We start from the raw sequence: 19,255 nt of genomic DNA on the forward strand, positions 1-19,255 counted from the left end.
TTATGTTGGCCCACCTGTATATGTGATATTCCACCACCTCGGCCCACCTGTCTATGTAATAAATATTTTATCACACCCTCAGCCTACCTGTCTATTTGATATCCCTTATGTCGGCCCACCCGTATATGTAATATGCCCCATGTCAGCCCACCCGTCTATGTAATATTCCCCTACCCCAGCCCACCCATATATGTAATACACCCCTGTCGGCCCACCTGTATCTATAACAATATTTGCCTTACCTCTCTCTTCCGCCCAGCTGTCTATAATATCCTACTCTATATATTACCCAGATGGGCCCACCCATCTCCATGAATGATCATATTCCCCTGGCCCATCCGTCAACATCAAGGATATATATATCATTGGCATACATGGGCCCACCCGTCTCCATCAGAAATAATATGTTACCTGGCCCATCCGTCATCATCGAGAATATACACAACATGGGCCCATGGTCTGCTGGCCCATCTGATACAGAATATCATGTAGGTCAGGTGGCCCATATAATACGGAATTTGTCACTGAAGGGGCTCTTGAAATTTGAGTGTCAGATGCCAGTTGCATATCACGCCCTGCTCATTGCTCGTCGTCACTTGGCATTGTTTATGCTAATGGACTTTCTGCTCCACTCTATGCTGGAAACAGGCCCTGAGGCAAGGTTAGTTCAATCTTTGCCTTCTCCAGGCCGGCACTCCCTTGCTCATTGCTAGTCTATGAATTCCTTTGGGTGCCACTCAACTTACAGGCAGCCTGGAGCCATCTTTCATGCTGTCCTCAGGCATTCTGGCAGTATGCCCCCACCCACAGTATTCCCCCGCCCTCAGGAATATAAAAGGGCCCTGTTTATCGATATCAACCTGCCGCATTTCATTTCTCTCTTGTCGTTCTGCATCTTTCTCTCTATCTTGTCACACTGTTACTCTGTCCAGACACTTGTGATACCACACCCTACAGCTCAGCCCCCCACAGGCCCACGTCCCATGTATGAAGTGTCATGCACAACATGCAATAAACCATGTCCATGGATGGTGTGTGAATCCAATGAACATGGAAACCGTGGCCGTTGGCAAGCGATTGTAAATTCTTTCCTCCATCTTCTTTGACTGAAATATGTGTTGATGGGATACATAGTGTTTTGATGGTGGTCAGGATGGTATGAAGTGCAACTTTGTGCACTTTGGATCACCACAAACTCCGGCACTTGTCGCCCATGCTAATACTTATCAGCGAACCAGAAGCGCCCACCTGCCAGTGCCAAAGCATGTGTGCATGGTTGTGGGCTGTACCAACACCCATGTCAATAAGAACTGTGCTTGGTCAACTTGCCACAAACACTGCAGGCGCCTAGGTGGCTGCCACCTTTTTGACCACATTGGCAATCCAAATGGCGCTGAAGGGTTGGAGCTCGAAGATGATCCTGGGCAGCCATTACACGACCTTGGTGCCGATGAGTCCCATATTCCCGCATCCATCGAGTGTCTGTCGCATTCACCATCTCCTCAGCTGCATGATGTATCAAGTGTTGTGCCCGTTGTCGAGGCTCACATTGAGCATCCACCTGATGACCTGCAAGCAATGAAGCCGACAAGGGCTCAAACTGTACCTGCACGCAATCACACCTCCCCAGAGAATGGCCCTCGCTATCATATGCAAATACCTGAAGTCTTCACAGCACAGCTAGCAGAAACATCCAAATGTGAGAAAGAACAGTGTCAGTGTCATGCTGATGAGATCAAGGCGCAGAATCATGCATGGTACCATACAGTTGTGTATTCCTGGGTAAAGGTTAATTGCTCCTTCTCTGCTATGCAGTAGACACTGATCATCACGCTCACAGGACAGTGGTCAGCCCAACGTGTTTGAGTTCCAGTCGGGCACACCATCATTTACTTGGCCTCACTTATCACTAAACCATCAAGTTATATCCCTGATGGGACTGGCTGCTGCGAGGGTCAATGAAGGGGTGGGTGCTGCCTCCATCATTCATGTATGGAATCATCAACAATGAGAATGGTGAGGTGTATAGCCAGACTACCTTATTACTGTCATCGAAGGCCAACTGGTCCTCCTGAAGAACCCAAATGTAACTCAATGTGTGGATCTCGATAGCTGTATCTGAAGTATCAATGACTCTCCACATAACCTCCACTCTCACTTGGCTGCCAATTGTGCTGCAGTCTGTGAGGAGCTGCGTCAGCACCATAATATCTTACCTGCACCTAAAGAAGTTGTCTTCCATGCTCATTCTTGTTCTCAGCCACGTCACACTCAGGATGATGCCAAGATGAGTGCCTCGCCATCTGAGTTGGAGGTCAAGGCCTTGTTGCTGTCAAAGGGCAAGGGTAAAGCCAAACCTCTGTTGGAAGCTTTGCCTCATTCCAGACAACCCTCCTTATCATATTCAGCATATTCTGTTCCATCTTTTTGGACGCCATCTCCACCTGCCAAACCTTCCAAATGAAACATTCACCATCACAGTCCACATAGTCCCACAACAAGTGTGGACTCCAGCCCACCTCATACTCATTGTAAACCACTCAAACAGGCCACTGCACACCCTTCAGTAGGTTCTTCAAGGGCTCATGCAGCCATATCTTGAGGCACACTCTCCGATCTGATTGATGTGGACAACAATGTCAAGGTCTGGCCAGGAGATTTCTATGCCTGTGATATTGCCAAGGGCTTCAGACTTTGCAAGATGATCAGTAAGTGTTGCCAAGGTGTTGCCAAGGTGTTCCAGAAGATGTTTGGGGTCCCTTACACTAGCACAACATTTCATGTTCACAAGAGGCGTTGGGCAGATGCGCCCGCCAACATTACAGATAGGTTCGTCAAGGCTGGGCGAACAAAAGATGGTTTATGGTCAAAGTTCATGACAGAGACCCGGTCCTGAGTTCCTCAAAGGTATTTTCATTCATCTCATTGTCTGGTATTAGCAGCATTTGTCTTAGTTCATCTCATGTCTCTTTGTCTTAGTCTCATGTCGCTGTCTATCTCATGTCTATCTCTTAGGCTGTCTCACACCTCTTTGTTTTAGCTCATCCCATGTCAATTGAATCATGTGTCTCCCCCATCTTTTAGTTCATTTGAGAGCGACCACCGCTAGCAGTGGCCCAGTGAAAATCAGTCGGACGGCCTAGCAAGAAACCCTTAGTTTGGGTGAGGATGAGTTCATCTGGTGTCTAACAGGCTTTGGACATAGTACAGCAGGGTTGCAGTTCTCTTGGCAGAACATGTCTTGCTTTGAATGTTTGCACTTAAAGTGGAAGACATCAACGGAAAGGCTGATGTCTTGAAAGAATGGGTCATTCTGGACATGCAGCGCAAGTTGGCAGTTATTATCAAAGAACACATGTATTGGGCATGTCTCTGGGTCCCAGAAGACATGGCAAATAAATTCAGCAACACTCCCCACTCCCTCGGCATTGTGCATAGTCTCACGAGCATGAATCATTCCGCAAGGCGCAACAATCAGCTCCTCACAATGAGTATAGTTGCAGGTGAACTGCGCACAAAGTCTCTTCTTCTTTCCCAATTTTATGTTATACTCCTCCTCTCCAATCGCTTGTGTTCCATCATCATCATCATCTCCATCATCATCATCTCTGACTTGGACATTTGTAAGATGCCCATAGATAGCCCTTGAATGCTTGAGGCATTCATGCAGATGGAAGTGAGACTTGCCCCGCAGAGTGTGCAGTGCTTCAGACTCCTGGTGTGTGGGGATGTCGCAAGTGAGGCTACCTGATATCACAGATCATGCACAGCCTTTGATTGCACATTGCTCAAGGCATGCAGAGTGGATGTAACAAAAGCGGTCTTGAGGAGTATGAAGATGGATCCAGCAGTTGGGGACAGAGCAGCACAGACAGCTCACAATGACGCCATCCACCACAACGACAGAGACTAGTTTGTTGGCTGTAAAAATGTGAGTGCAGAGCAGCACTGCAAGAAGCATACATACTAATATCACCATGATTGTAGTAAATATGGGTACACTTAGCACAAAAGTGCCAATGAGCAAGTGGTTGGTTATAGGTCCGCATGTGTCAGTTCCTGTCTGATATCGCCTCGATGAAGCACTCGTTCTGGTTAATGGTCTGACCAACATTGAGGAGACAATGGTGTTCGCGGCAATCTTCAAGCAGTGTGCAAATGATAAAGGTGTTCCAGACATGGTCCATAGTTACATCCTTGCTGAACCATTTTGTGCCTGGGAACTGCATGGACTCCGCATTTGCAAGTGCGATGTTATAGATGTGTGTGTAGTTAGTTGCTGATGTACTAAGTGTATGGTCAGTGAGGGCAGATTCAGAACATGCACATACATACCAGGAAGCGTGCATCATGGCCTTCCATAACCTCACTACTCCATAGTCAACAAAGTAGTGATCTGCAATCTGCACAATGTCTGGCAGTGTGGTGGTGTAATCATAGTAAATGTGTCAGTCACTGGTGACCTTGTAGTTTGCGTGATAAGTTGTCTTGCAGGCTGAGGGGGATTTAGCAGCTGCATTAAGTCAGGTTGTCAAATAGACGTAGCACTCATATTCACAATACAGTTGAACACTGTAGGCAGGGACCATACCAGAGTGGCCAAAATAGACCACCTTGTGCTGTTCAGCCATGCCGAGCAACAAGTCTTTTTGTGTGTGATCACAGGTGGAATTGGAACACATCTTGAATGGTGGATAGAACGTGTGTCGTGCTATTGAATTGATTCATTCAGCTTCATGGATACACGATAAAAAAACACTCACTAAGGCCATGAGGGTGTCCATGTATCTCAAATAAGTCTTTCATCTTCTCATGAACAGCAAAATTTCCAGCCCAAATACTACTCTTCAGGACACTCCAACATGTCTTCATGGATGCAATTTGCAATTTGCAAGCAGCACTGAGGAAAGAAACAATGCTGGGAGGAAGAAATAAGGGTGGCTTGCATATGTTGTGTGTAGCCGGCTGCATGAGAATGATATTGTCCTTGAGGCTGGCAAAAGTCCCTGTAAGGCTGATGCATCAACCATGTACATTACCAAGCTTTCTGATGCATCATTAATGCATCAGAACATGCTAACTAGCAGACCTTTAATACTGTAGATTGTAGCACTTTCAGTCAATGATATTTCTTTTTTGGTCCTCGGCAACCAAGACACCTATGAAGATCTAATATTCAGTTCATCGAATCTCAGTTCGCATTGTGCCTTCTACTTTGCCAAGCTTCTATTTGGTACCTTGTTCAAAACGGATCTCATTTGAAGCTGCTTGACCGATGACATATCCCAAATAAGTCAGACACGGAAGTAGGTTTGGAGCAGGCATATTTACATCTAGGGCACTCACTTGCACATTTCTAGTCAAAATTAGATGTAATATATTCCAGGTATTGATAAAGTAACAAATGTAGATAACATACATAAAAATGCGAAAAATTACCTATAACAGGCCCATCTGGATTCTGGGTTGTAGCTACAGCGTGCAGCCATACAGGTGGATATGCATTGGCACAAGTAAAGCTGCACGTTGGATGCCAGATGGGAAAGATATATCTATGAGAGGTGAGCGAGTGAGAGACAGCGGGTGAGAGACAGTGGCCAAGAGCAGACAGCGGGTGAGTGAGAGATAGCAGGCGGGTGAGAGACAGTGGGCAAGTGAGAGACAGCGAGCGAGAGACAGTGGGCAAGTGAGAGACAGCGAGCGAGAGACAGTGGGCGAGTGAGACACAGTGAGTGAGCAAGAACCAGCCAGCAAGAACAGCAAGCAAGTGAGAGGGGATGCGCTGAGGTGGAGGAGGGAGTATCAGGATAGGATTGTGTAGTATTAGTAGTTAACAGATAATAGTGGATTGATGATGCACCTTAATGGACAACTCATTAATAGACACCTCAACTGCTAAAAGTCCCACTGTTGAGCGATGATTGATGTAGTGTTCGAAGTAGCTGGGTAAAAAGAAGTGTAAGCAAATGACAGATAAAATATATCAGAATGAAAAACACACCTAGTTGACCTTAGTCGGACCATAACAGTTGTACATCGTTGAATTATGTGTGAAAGGCTCATAAATATGATTCAGAGCTATTCAGAGTTCACTGTAACAGAATTAGTATATGTTAATGATTGTGTAGTAGATGAAATTCACATACGTGTATTAGAATTTCGAGTGACCATAACTGACCATCGGGATGGTTCAAGTTGAGACTCAAGAGACCAGTTTATCTAAATTGGACTCTATCAGTTGATAGGACTGAAAATATGTACCAGCTTGTTAGCATTACTCTAAAATCTAACTCAGACCAAAAGTCATTGATAATAATCCCATTTCGCCTATACATAAGCACAAGGCCACAAGAATTACCAGTACATAGTCTATTACTAGTAGTTGTTTGATGTTCAAGTTATGGTCCTACCATGGTAGGACCATAACTCGAACATCAAACATTGAGTAACATAGACTGTTTGATTCTTCTTCCTGCCGTCTCGTCCTGGGTCCTAGACCCTCCAGCGGTGCATGTGCCTCGTCTCTGCTTCTGTAACAATGTTCCATTCATTGCACACTGTACTAAATATTGTGCTGCGCTCTGCAATATAACTTCATTTTTAAAAATATGTATGGTACAGCAACTTAATTGTGATGTACTGTGTAATGTATGAGACAAAAAACCTTGGCAGAATGGCAGAGTTGAGGACTTAGTGAATTCAAACGGAAAACCTTGGTGGAATGATGGAGTTGGGGACTTAGGGAATTCACAGCTCAAAAATTGCATCATTGATGGGACCTGCCCTATGTTAAGGTCGTACTCTCGTAGGATTGGATCCGAAGGACTTCGGCCTCAGCTCGTACACTGTGCCCCTTTCCCAAGTACTGTCCCTTATTTCAGAGACTAACGATAACGCGTCTGAAGGTCCGGACGGGTCTCGTAGTTATATCCGGATGACTTCCGGATATCGGAAACACGTATAAGACTAATCCGGACGGATCCGGACTAGAAACAAACAGAGTATAGACTATCCGAAGATAGAGGCGGAGACGTAGACTATCGGAATCGATCCGAAGTCTCAGAGATCGACAAGAGTTGATTAGACTCAAGTCCGGAGGACAGAAAGAGGACAAACTAAGATGATATTCGAACTGAGGTACTACAGGAAATATACACGGGTTTATATACTAAGAGGATAACGGAAGGATCAATAAGCAAAGGTCCGAGGCTATGTACGAAGCATATGCAAAGCTTATCAAACGCGAGTCGGAAATGAAGCATAGGATAACGGATCAGTAATCATACCGGTAATAAGTATAACCGAGACACCGGGAAGAGGAAATACCGAATAGGCTGTGTTTACAGTGGCAACACCTCCAGATCTCAGAAAACTGCTAAGCAGAAACTTCTGGAGCTTCAACAGCAAATAGCGGACACGGAAATTGCGGCTCGGATGGAAGAAGAAGAGAATCGGAAACGTCAGGAGGCGGAACGGAAACGCCAGGAGGAATTGCGGAAGATTAAGGAGGCTGAGAGTCTTGTAGCAGCGGAGGAGAAAAGACGCAAGGAAATAGTAGCGGAAATGGTGAGTTTCGGATGGATATGGTGGATTTCTCTAATGGATGGAAAGACTCGTGCTATGTCTGCGGAAAGGGACGGATCCTGCGTGCGTTGTGCTAACAGGGGACGGACTTGTCTTTGGACGGATGCAGAGGGCAACGCTCAGGTGAGTCGTCCGGATACTTCGGATCCGGGTTTTTGACGTCCAGATAGATCAAGTCTTGCGATATCTGCCGGAAGGACAAGGCTACATGTCCCGGACGACCCGGAACTGTCAAGGTGTCCAAGGGCAAGAAGAGAAAACATGCTGCCGGATCTCCATCTCCGAAGGGCAAAGGTAAGAAACGCCAGAAGAGTCCGACTCCGGAAGATCCGGAAGAGATGGAGGAAGAATATGATGACCAGGCTTGGGTGGCCGCGGCCAACAATATAGTGTCGGAACTGGCTGGGACGAACGCACTTTTGGAGAGGAGCATTCAGGCAGCGGAAGGCAGTAGGGCTGCAGCGGACCGGATGAGTTCTGGAATTGAGTTGTTCCTTCAGCAGCAGAGGGAATTTCAAGCCATGCTATTCGGACACATCCGGAAGGGGTTTCGGACGACTTCGGATCCGGATCCGGAGGATGAAGTGATGGATAAGGCGTCCGGAAGTGAAGATGGCGGATCCGGAGAGGCGGATGGGTCTATGGAAATGTAGGATTTTCTGGTCCGTTTCTGTTTCTTCCTTAAATGTACTTATATCTGTATACACATCATGTACTTCAAAGTTGAATAGGACCGGGTTTGTTCGGATATGCTGAGTGGAAGTCTGATACTAGTTCGGATGTGTTTCCGAGCTCCGTTGCAAGCAACCATGAAGTTTCCTCGTCCGTTCCTTCATATCCGGACCATCGGACGAGGTATAGGAGTTGACATTGTCTTCTCCGACGGTCTAACTTGGAGTCTAGGATTTCGGATATCTCATATTCGGGTTCTCCGTCGACTTTGATCGGAGGCGGGGGTGGTTGGATACGATTAGGAATAGTGTTCAAGGATGCTGGTTCTAATTGCGAGACATGGAAAACTGGATGTACGGAGCGCATGGAATCGGAAGTCAGATGGTGAAGGAGTGTGTACCCGGACGAGCTATGATTTCGAACGGACCTAAGTTCTTTTCCGAGAGTTTCTTGGACGGACGGGTGGAACAGAAGTATTTTGCTTTGACGAAGACCGGATCTCCGATTTTCAGATCCAGAGCGGGTTTCTGTTTGGCGTCCGCAGGACCTTGATATCTTTCTTGTGCGTGGGCCATTTCTTCTCGGAGGAACTGATGTAGTTCGTCAAGGTCTACTGCATAGTCTCGTGCGCGGGCGGAGGAGAGATCACGTTCCAGATGAACGGACAGGTTCGGATGATATCCCTTATTGGCAAAGAAGGGTGATACTCCGGTAGTGGCACTCGGAGCGTTGTTATAAGCGAATTCTGCCAAAGGAAGTAGTTCCGACCAGTTATCCTGCTGATAGTTGCAGTATATCCGGAGATATTGTTCTAGGGTTTGGTTGGCTCGTTCGGTTTGTCCATCTCCTTCCGGATGATATCCGGACGTGAAGTGGAGGACCATATCTAACACTTTTCCTAAGGACCGGAAGAAATGCGATACGAATGCTGTCCCTCAGTCCGAAGTGACATGGGATGGAACTCCGTGCTTGGAAAACACGTGGAGGACGAACAGGTGAGCGAGGTCCGGAGAGGTAATGGTGTCGTGGGTGGGGATGAATATGGCTTGTTTCGATAGACGGTCTATTACGACGAGGATGGCTGTAAAGCCAGATGAATCCGGAAGATGCTCTATGAAATCCATGGAGATGGAATTCCAAGGTTTTTCCGGTATGGGTAACTGCTTTAGCAATCCGTATGGTTTATGTCTCGGAACCTTAGCTCGGCCACAGGTAGTACAGGACTTGACATAGTCCTTGACATAAGTACGTATTCCTGGCCAAGTATACTCGTGTCGGATGAGGTCTAGTGTTCAATTTTGACTGAAATGTCCGGACAAGGGGTGATCATGAGTATTTCGGAGGACGCGAAGTCGGAGGTTATTGGATTCCGGAACATATATACGGTTGTCGCAGCGGAGGAAACCACTATTGTCTACCGTCCATCTCGGATCCGAAGGTTCCGGAAGATGATTGGACGCGATAGGGTCATTGGGAAGTGCGGTCAGGATGTCTTTCCGGAGCTGGTCGATATCTATCAGAACGGCTGCCCTAAGAACCGGAGTTGCTAAGGTTGAGGCTTGTAGGGACGAAGCTAACTGTTCCGAAGTGAATACCGGACGGAAATTATGAGGGTTAACTCGAGCGTAGTCCTTATCCCCCTCTTTAGGGTAGACGTCCCAGCGTCTAGTAAGGGAATCCGGTTTAGCTCCGAGTTTTCCGGGACGGAAACGGATGACAAGATTGAACTGATGGAGGAATTCCGACCAGCGGGCCTGACGGCGAGAGAGGAGTTTTGTGGTAGAGAAGTACTCAAGGTTCTTGTGGTCCGTGACAACGTCTATCGGCTCGGCAGAGCCTTCAAGGTAATGTCGCCACGTCCGAAAAGCTTCATGGATGGCTAGAAGTTCCTTATTGTGAGTGTCGTAGTTGAGTTCCGGAGCGGTAAGCGTCCGAGAATAAAAGGCTACCGGACGAAGCTCTGAGTCCGGACATACTATGGAAAGTATACCGGCTATAGCGTAATCAGAGGCGTCGGTTTCTACGACTATCGGAACATTCGGAATCCAGTGCATAAGCACCGGAGCGGACGTGAAAGCTTTCTTGAGTGTTTCAAAAGACTTCCGACAATCATCGGAAAAGTCCCAAGTAACCCCCTTGCGGGTAAGATGGGTGAGCGGAACTACGATATCCGAGTAATTGAAAATGAATCGACTGATAGAAATTTACGAATCCGAGGAAGGATTGAATATCCTTAACTTTCCGAGGTTCCGGCCAATCGACAATGGCCTGGACCTTCTCGGACGACATGGTCAAGCCGTCCGGAGATAGGAGGTAACCAAGGTATTCAACGGATGTGGTGTGGAATGCGCATTTTTCGGGTTTAGCATAGAGTCGATGTTTTCGGAGATGGAGGAGAACTTCTCGGACATGTTCCTTATGGGATGCAAGGTCTTGGGAATAGAATGAGGATGTCGTCCAGATATACGATAACGCATACATCCAGCATATCAGCAAACACGCTATTGACAAAGCATTGGAATGCGGCCGGAGCATTAGTGAGACCTTCCGGCATCACCAACCATTCATAAGAGCCATAGCACGTTCGGAAAGCAGTCTTCCATTCGTCTCCTTCCGCTACCCGGACAAGGTGATAAGCGGATCGGAGGTCGATTTTGGTATATACTTTAGCGCGGCTCGGAGAGTCTAGAAGGTCGGTAATGAGGGGTAACGGATATCAGGTCTTTCTTGGTGATCTGGTTAAGTCCATGGAAATCTACACAGAGGCGAAGGGAGCCATCCTTTTTCTTGATGAACAGGACAGGAGCTCCGTGAGGAGAGGATGAGGAACAGAGGAGTCCGGAGGAAATGTTTTCATCAAGAAACTTCCGGAGGGCTGCAAGCTCAACTGCAGATAGAGAATAAATGGTTCTGAGGGGTGGACTAGCTCCTTCTTCTAACTCGATTTTGAGATCGTAGGGACGATGAGGAGGAAGTTGGCTAGCTTTGCCTTTATTGAACACATCCGAAAATTCATGATATTCCGGAGGAATTCCGGATAGGTCCGGAGGATTGGATGAAAGGGTAGTGGACCGGAGGTCTACACCGGTCGGACGAAGGTAGATGCTGAACTGTTCCGATCCTTCCAATTTGCAGGCAAGGCAAAAGGCAACTACATTTATCAAGGAAATATTAGGGATGGTTTTATCAGCGGAGGTTCCGGATGTAGTCGGAGGAGGTAAATCTTCCATCGGAGGAGGGGTATCCGGAGATGGAAGCGACGTCGGAGGTGTCGAAGGCATTCCATGAGAAGTCGTTCGGAAATCGATGCTGCCCGAAACCCAGTCAATCAACGGATTGTGTAGGGTGAGCCAGCTATATCCTAGAATGATAAAACAAGAAGAATCCAACGGAGTAACGTAAAACGTATCGGAGGTGACTACACCGGACGGAAAATGAATAGGCAAATCTATAGCTTCGGAAATCATATTATTACAAGTACCATCAAACAAACAGAGAGAAAGAGGAGTTATCGGATATGTAGGGATTTTATTTTTTCAGACGAAATCAGAGTCTATAAAACAATGTGAGGAACCACAATCTATTAGAGAAGGAAACGAGGAAATATCAGGAAAAGTAGGAAGAGAAATGTATGGACATAGAGAGTTCGGATCGGAAAGTGAAACAGCGTTGAGACGTAGCTCCATTGCGCGGGTAGAGTCAATGCAACCCTCAGCCCGCGCGGAGTCAGGAGGGTTGTGGACTATTTTTTTGCCTCATCGGAGGCCTCCAGTTTGGTTTCTGGAGCGACTACTGCAGCACAGCCTTTGGCAGCGCGCGAAGTCGACTTAGTGCATTCCCGAGCACTATGGCCGGGTCCGCCGCAGAATAGACAGAGTTTATTATCCATCCGTCTCTGACGTTCTTCGGACGTTAGCTTTCCGTCTTTACCTAGCTTGGAGGTAAGGTCCAGAGCTTTAGAGGCGGAGGAGGATGCGGAAGTAGCGGGTTTGTCGGATTTGAATCTCGCAGATCCAGATGGGTTGGAACTCGTCCAGTCCGAAGTGGGTTGCTTAGGTGGATTGGAGGTGGTGGGTTTGGTTTCGCGGGTAACTTCTCCCTTCCATTCCCAGTATCGTGCGTCGATAGTCTGGGCAAGGGTCTTGTATTCGGAAAGGGTAGAAGGCTTACCCATGCGACTGATTTCATCTTTGATACGAGCCAGAAGTCCGTTATAGCATTGGCGTCTTAGGGCACTGTCACCCCAGCCACGGACTTGTGAAGCAAGACGCTGAAACTCAACAACATATTTATTAATGCGTTGTCCGTCATGCATGTGAAGTTGTTCGAGTTGTTGTTCCGCGTCACCGGACGGATCGTGAGGTCCGAAATTGGTTTGTAGTTCTAGCATGAACACGGAATAATCATCCATCCAATCTGGACGATCATCGGAATCATTGGAAAGGAGGTCCGGTTTGAACCACTCGAGTGCCATACCCTTAAGGTAGGATTGGGCGAAATTGACTTTTGCCCGTCCGGTACGGAAAGACTTAGGTTTGCTTTGGAAGTGGAGCTCGCATTGGACGAAGAATGCACGAAGCTTCCAAGGCTCTGTGCCATCGAAAGTATCAGGTTCACGGATCTTGACTTTGGAGTCTTCGGATGAGACGGTACGACAGTTGTTGCGTGTGAGGTTGTCAATGGCTTCGGAAAGCCGGAGCATGATGCGGTCTTGTGGGTTTAGTCCGTCATTTTCGTCGTCATCATCCGGATCATCATCCGGATTACCTCCAAAATCATCCAGAGGGTCTTCATCGTCGGGTCCTTCATCATCCGGAGGTCCTCCAGCAGCAGTACGTGTAGGCATAGGAGTCACTGGATGCGGACGATTCAAGAGTTGAGAAATACTTTGAGCAGGACCGCTTGAGACATGGCGCTGCAAGAAACTGGTGAAGGCGTTAACTATGGAGGTTGGATCGCGTCAGCTGGATGACAGTCCAACTGCGTGCAGAGCGGCTTGGTTTACTTTAGTAGGAGCCATGATATGAGTAAGTGTACTTGGAAAGGTGTGAGTTCGAATATACTGTTAAGGTCGTACTCTCGTAGGATCGGATCTGAAGGACTTCGGCCTCAGCTCGTATGCTGTGCCCCTTTCCCAAGTACTGTCCCTTATTTCAAAGACTTAACGATAACGCGTCCGAAGGTCCGGACGAGTCTCGTAGTTATATCCGGATGACTTCCGGATATCGGAAACGCGTATAAGACTAATCCGGACGGATCCGGACTAGAAACAAACAGAGTATAGACTATCTGAAGATAGAGGCGGAGACGTAGACTATCAGAATCGATCCGAAGTCTCAGAGATTGACAAGAGTTGTTTAGACTCAAGTCCGGAGGACAGAAAGAGGACAAACTAAGATGATATTCGAACTGAGGTACTACAGGAAATATACATGGGTTTATATACTAAGAGGATAACAGAAGGATCAATAAGCAAAGGTCCGAGGCTATGTATGAAGCATATGCAAAGCTTATCAAACACGAGTCGGAAATGAAGCATAGGATAACGGATCAGTAATCATACCGGTAATAAGTATAACCGAGACACCGGGAAGAGGAAATACCGAATAGGCTGTGTTTAACATTATATGAACAGGAAATGAATTAAGAAGCTTATCGGATATCGGATCGGACGCGGATCTATGCATCGGACCGGACCGGATCTAAGAGTCCGAAGTCCAGAAGAGAAGCATGAATATATGGGATATGACAGATGACAGATGACATCAGCAACAGCAGATAAAATCATTACAGGAATGACTTACTTTAACTGCAATAGCTCGGACAAGGCCAATTTCATCATGTCGGCCATTCTCTTTGACTATAGATAGTGTGGGATGCTCAGGGTCGTAATAAGGGGCTTTGCTATATGTTGAGATGAGGGCCCTTGTAGCGAGGTGGATAACATGAGCCAAACACCTAGATACTTGTTAGTACATGCTCGACTCACAAAAATATACCTACCTGATACGGCGCTTTTTTGGGATCCACTTGATACCAGTCCCCTGCTTCACTCGCAAGGCAAGCTCATTGAGCATTGTGTCGTTGTTTGAAGCATTATCACAGGTAATATGCCCAATCTTGAATACATGCACAGTTAGTAAGCAAGACTGGACAACAACAAAGCTTACTTTATGTGTGATCCCCACTTAGTCCACAATCTTGTATAAGGCTTGTCCAAGGCGCTGTCCATTGTGGGAGTTGTTAAGTATAGTGAAGCCAATGACGGCACACTGAAGCTCCCAGATGCCAGGTGACGACTCCTCGATCCAGTGACCAGTGGCAGCAAAATACCTGTCGACATTGCTTGCTTGCCAGGCATCACATGTCAAGTTGACTGCACCTGACACAACTTTACTCTATGCAAAAAATGTCAGTACACGAGTTGTAGTTCTAATACTAGTACAAATATACATTAAGTCTTTCCTTGAGCTTCATCATCTGGTTCTTGAATAAATCCATGATATCACAATATGTGGCCTTGCGATTAGGTATAATGACACCGTTCGTAGCACGAGATGCGACATCAATCATTTTTTTGAAGCTGGGATGGTCAACAGCCTGGATTGGCTGAAAGACATCAATCAATGTAAAGTATGCCCTAATGTGACTTAAGTACACACCTGGCTAGTTGAGATCAACCACTCAACAGCAGCTTCGCGAAAGAGTGCAGCTGTGTAAGGTACAACAACAGTATGTTTAGGAAGTTCTGTGACGTGACCATCAATGGAGGTTTGCTGTGCATTGGCGATTGTGGCCACTGTCTTGCGAGCCTTCACATCACTCGGTAGCATGGATGCAAAGTTATTGTTGGTGCACCATTTTCGATAAGTATCCTAGGAGGATATTAAAGTCAGTACATCAAACAAACAAACCACCATGAACATACAAGGTGTAAATATGCAAGGTGACAGCGACATGTTGATGCATCACTGACAATTTGATGCGCACGACCTTTTTTCCTGCAGTATATCAGCTAGATGAAAATATAATAACAAAAAGTAAGAACTTACTTGCACACCTCACAGTCACACACATTGCGAGTCTTCCCATCTTTTGACTTGTGTCCATATGGCTTGCTGAAGAATGCACTGACATCGAGGGTCTTATCCTCCTGGCGTATTTTGATGTCAGCTGTGGTGGTGTCCTGGACAGCGACATCCTCGAGCCATTGAGATACAGTGGGCGCTGCAATAGAAGTGAGATGAGGGCAGAAACATATATTGAAGAATATACATACCAGATGTAGTACTACCCTCATGTTCAGCGAGTCCGTCAAGTCCATCGAGTCTGTCGAGTCCATCATCTGTTGTATCCTCGACATGTGAAGGCGCTGTTGATGCCACATCACGATCTGAGTCACGGTGAGCAAATTAATGAGTGATCCATCAAAAAGAATACAAGAAACTTACCTGTGAGACCTGGGATGCCAACATCGCCCGCATGACGCAAGTGTTTGCCTGTGAGAGAGGTTTGCAAACACATAATACAAAAACTGGTGATATATGTACTTTGTTGTGGTGCACCCTCCTCAATTTCACAATCTGTGCCATCTGATAGCACACTTAGTGCTTCATTAGCGCCCCGCTTGTTGCTGATTGGTGTTGGTTTTGAAATGGAGTGAGAGTGCAAGGTTGCAGGCGGCAGAGGTTGTGGTTTGCTTCAGTGGATGGAAAGCTCGGGTGTGGCATCGTTGTTGGCGTCAGTGAGTTGAGAAGAGAGGGTGATAGGCCGGCGCGCACGAGAGACCACATGCATGGATGATTCATCATCCGATACAATGACAGGCACGTCTGTGAGAAGACTTAACGTTGTAGGCAAGCAGTAGGTACGTACCTGCCTCTTTGAGATTGAAACTGTACAGTTTTCGATCTGCCGCCGGATGTTCCACTTTGGGAAAGCCAGGGCTCAGGCCCAGGGCTTGGGCCTGGAAAAACTCGAGCCAGGCCCTAGGCCCTCACAAGCCGGTAGTGTAGGCCTGGCTTGGCCTGGCCTACTGAGGGCTCAGCTTGAGGGCCTGAGGGCCTGAGGCCCGGCCCAGCACATCACTAGCCATAATAGATTCAAAATCTGAGAAATGCATCATTTGACTGATTGCAAACCTGTTGGCTTTGATTCAAACATATTTTGAATCTATTGTGGCAATGATATGGAAAAGAGCATTTATGATGGGTTTTGAAGAAAACTATCCACCAGGAAATATCAGGGTTTAATTTCATAGAATAAAAACATCATCATTGGCAGGTTTCAAATCTGCAAAGTTCAAGAGATACAGATTTTAACTCTGGCTACAACTTGACTAAGACCGATGAAGATCAATGTCTGAGATACCATCTATGAGCCAACATTCAAGGCATGTTCTCATAGAAAAAATGTGACATTCAACAGGTTTTAAACCTGTCTCATTCCAATGGAAACAGATTTTGATTCTGTTCCAACAACCACTTGGCTAAAGACAACTTTGATCAGCTTGCAAGCAAACCGACCATGAGCATATTTCAAGGTGTGTTTTTATAGAAAACAAATGGTGCAACTGGCAGGTTTCAAACCTGCACAGTACAAGAGAAACATATTTTAACTCTGGTGATCACTTGATAATTTCATCTTTGGCGAGTTTTGAACCCACGCAGACAGATTTAGATTCTGTTGCATTAACCGCTTGGCTGAGAACAGTTAGATGCACCTCCAATGGACCCATTCACAAGTGAATCCTCAAGGCATATTTATCTGCATTTTGTCAGTTATTTCAATAATATGGTCGCCATGATTGATTCTTTTATTCTACTCTTATCGCAAAAGACATCAGACTTCTCCAGGGCCTCTACTTCAAGACCTGTTTATCCAGCAATTGCTCAAAGAAAGTGCTGATGGAAGACCACCATGGTGGGCCGATGATGTTCGTGATGTCTTGGGATTAACAACCGATGTAGAGACTTGTGCCTCTCATTGTGTGATATGGCAGTTTTCACTAGGGAGTACATGGCATGAACTTGTAGCATCACTCTGCATGCTATCCGCAGCTATTCCTATATGAGGTGCAGCTTTCCCGCGCAACATGCGCGCGCACATTCTCGCGCCTCGCACGTGCGCCTTTCTCGCGCTTGAGTGCCCTATAGTGTCAGCCATCCGGAAGCATCCATCCACTGTCCACCAAGCTCTCTAGTGCGTATATTTCCATTTCTCTTATTTGCATATCGTTCCACCTTTATTTTGTCATGGACCCTTACTTACATATATCTTTACATACCTTACTTGGTAGCGCTTAGGCACCATATATAAGCACCAGTAGTACATACTGGAAAGTAGTTTAGCAACCCCCATGTTCACACTATACAACTCAGCTTAGTTGGAATCCCTCCCTAGAAAGTAGCACTTACATCTCATATCTCTATATACACACGCGCACTTTCCCGCACTTCACATCAGCCAACCAGTAGCGCCTACTACTAGATCTTTGTTGCACTCACTTCCCCTTTAGGGCCAAATGCACTTGTCGTCTCAAGTATAGCAGACTAGGCAACGCGTGACCTTACAACATTTATAGATACAGTCAGGAGCCTCGTTTGTGCCTCACAGTATCATTGAACCTTCACCGAGTCACGACAATAGAAGGATCACATATGGTTGAGCTCAAGGGTGATGTTAGAAATTAATGTTGGAACTGACAAAATGCAGGATAAATGTACCTTGAGGATTCACTTCTGAATAGATTCAATAGGAGTGCATCTAACTGGTCTTAGCCAAGCAGTTAATATGACAGAATCCAAATCTGTCTGTGACAGGTCCAAAACCTGTCAAAGATGAAGTTGTAAGTGATCATCAGAGTCAAAATCTGTTTCTCTTGGACTGTGCAGGTTTGAAACCTGCCAATGATAATATTTTTATTTTATGAAATCACATCCTGTCCCATACCAAGCACTGCATTTCTGTGCATGCCCTACATTACATGTCCATCTGTTGTCCAATCTAATACTGCTGGTACATTTTCATCATTTTATTTATATGTCATGCTGAAGGATACTCCCAGCTACAGACCACAATGCATAGATGCAACAGAATAAAAGAATCAATCATGGTGACCATACTATTGAAAGAACTGCCTTGAGGGTTCACTTCTGAATGAGTTCATTGGAAGTGCATCTTATTGGTCTTAGCCAAGCAGTCAATACAACAGAATCTAAATCTGTCTGTGTGGGTTCAAAACCTGCTGAAGATGAAATTGTCAAGTGATCACTAAAGTCAAAATCTGTTTCTCTTGGAATGTGCAGGTTTCAAACCTGCCAATGATAAATGTTAATTTTCTATAACAACACATTTTAACATTGTCTCATGAATGGTTTTCTCAAAAGCTCAACTTCACTGATGTTAGCCATGTCATTGCTGCAATAGATTCAAAATCTGTTTCCATTGAAGTCTGCAGGTTTGAAACCTGTCGAGCGACACATTTTTTCTATAAGAACATGTCTTGAATATCTGCTCATAGACAGCATCTCAAATATTAATCTTCATTAGTCTTAGTCAAGTTGTCAGACCACAGACTCGTACCCGTTGTAATGAGACAACAATTGCTGGATACTACACGAAGTAAGTAATCAGCAATATAATAATGTTGTGGTCTGCACAGCCTAGTCTGCTATACTTGCAAGACAAGTGTGTTCGACCCAAGGGGTTCGCTGTAAGTATTAGAATAATCAGTGATACTAAAAGGAAGATAGTCCGAAGCGCAGGAAACAAAGTCCGAAGGTAAAAATGTCGGGTCTGATATTTTTGGGTTTTGGGTTAGCGGGTTATGTCGGGTTATGTCAGATTAGCGTCGGGAATGTAATGAATGTTGGGGATAGCGAATGTCGAGTTTACTGTCAGTGTTTTTGGAGTGTTTCGGATAATGAAAGGATGATATTTGCGGAATTCAGCGAAGAACTACAAATATCTAATGACCTCCTCCTACTCGGAGGTAGAA

General features: G+C 46.0%; 3 protein-coding genes across 3 annotated transcripts; 1 reads left to right on the forward strand and 2 right to left on the reverse strand.

The window, feature by feature from the left end:
• Positions 1-1,018: 1,018 nt before the first annotated feature.
• Positions 1,019-2,932, forward strand: HD556DRAFT_1490842 (uncharacterized protein; the record flags this gene model as incomplete). Its single annotated transcript, XM_041308790.1, has 7 exons — positions 1,019-1,031; positions 1,352-1,788; positions 1,841-1,966; positions 2,030-2,086; positions 2,261-2,345; positions 2,482-2,531; positions 2,645-2,932. 7 exons carry the CDS (start codon positions 1,019-1,021, stop codon positions 2,894-2,896), a joined length of 1,020 nt encoding a protein of 339 aa, XP_041157296.1. The 3' UTR covers positions 2,897-2,932.
• Positions 2,933-4,052: 1,120 nt separating this feature from the next.
• HD556DRAFT_1310722 (uncharacterized protein) lies at positions 4,053-4,971 on the reverse strand (the record flags this gene model as incomplete). Its single annotated transcript, XM_041300446.1, has 4 exons — positions 4,053-4,287; positions 4,336-4,414; positions 4,592-4,711; positions 4,764-4,971. 4 exons carry the CDS (start codon positions 4,969-4,971, stop codon positions 4,053-4,055), a joined length of 642 nt encoding a protein of 213 aa, XP_041157297.1.
• Positions 4,972-14,694: 9,723 nt separating this feature from the next.
• On the reverse strand, positions 14,695-15,235 carry HD556DRAFT_1242510 (uncharacterized protein; the record flags this gene model as incomplete). Its single annotated transcript, XM_041298286.1, has 3 exons — positions 14,695-14,865; positions 14,919-15,131; positions 15,185-15,235. Coding segments are annotated over 3 exons (435 nt in total), but the record flags the coding sequence as incomplete, so codon positions are not given.
• Positions 15,236-19,255: the final 4,020 nt, after the last annotated feature.

Source organism: Suillus plorans (assembly GCF_016647745.1).
Source record: "Suillus plorans strain S12 chromosome Unknown HD556scaffold_51, whole genome shotgun sequence".
Taxonomy (NCBI): domain Eukaryota; kingdom Fungi; phylum Basidiomycota; class Agaricomycetes; order Boletales; family Suillaceae; genus Suillus; species Suillus plorans.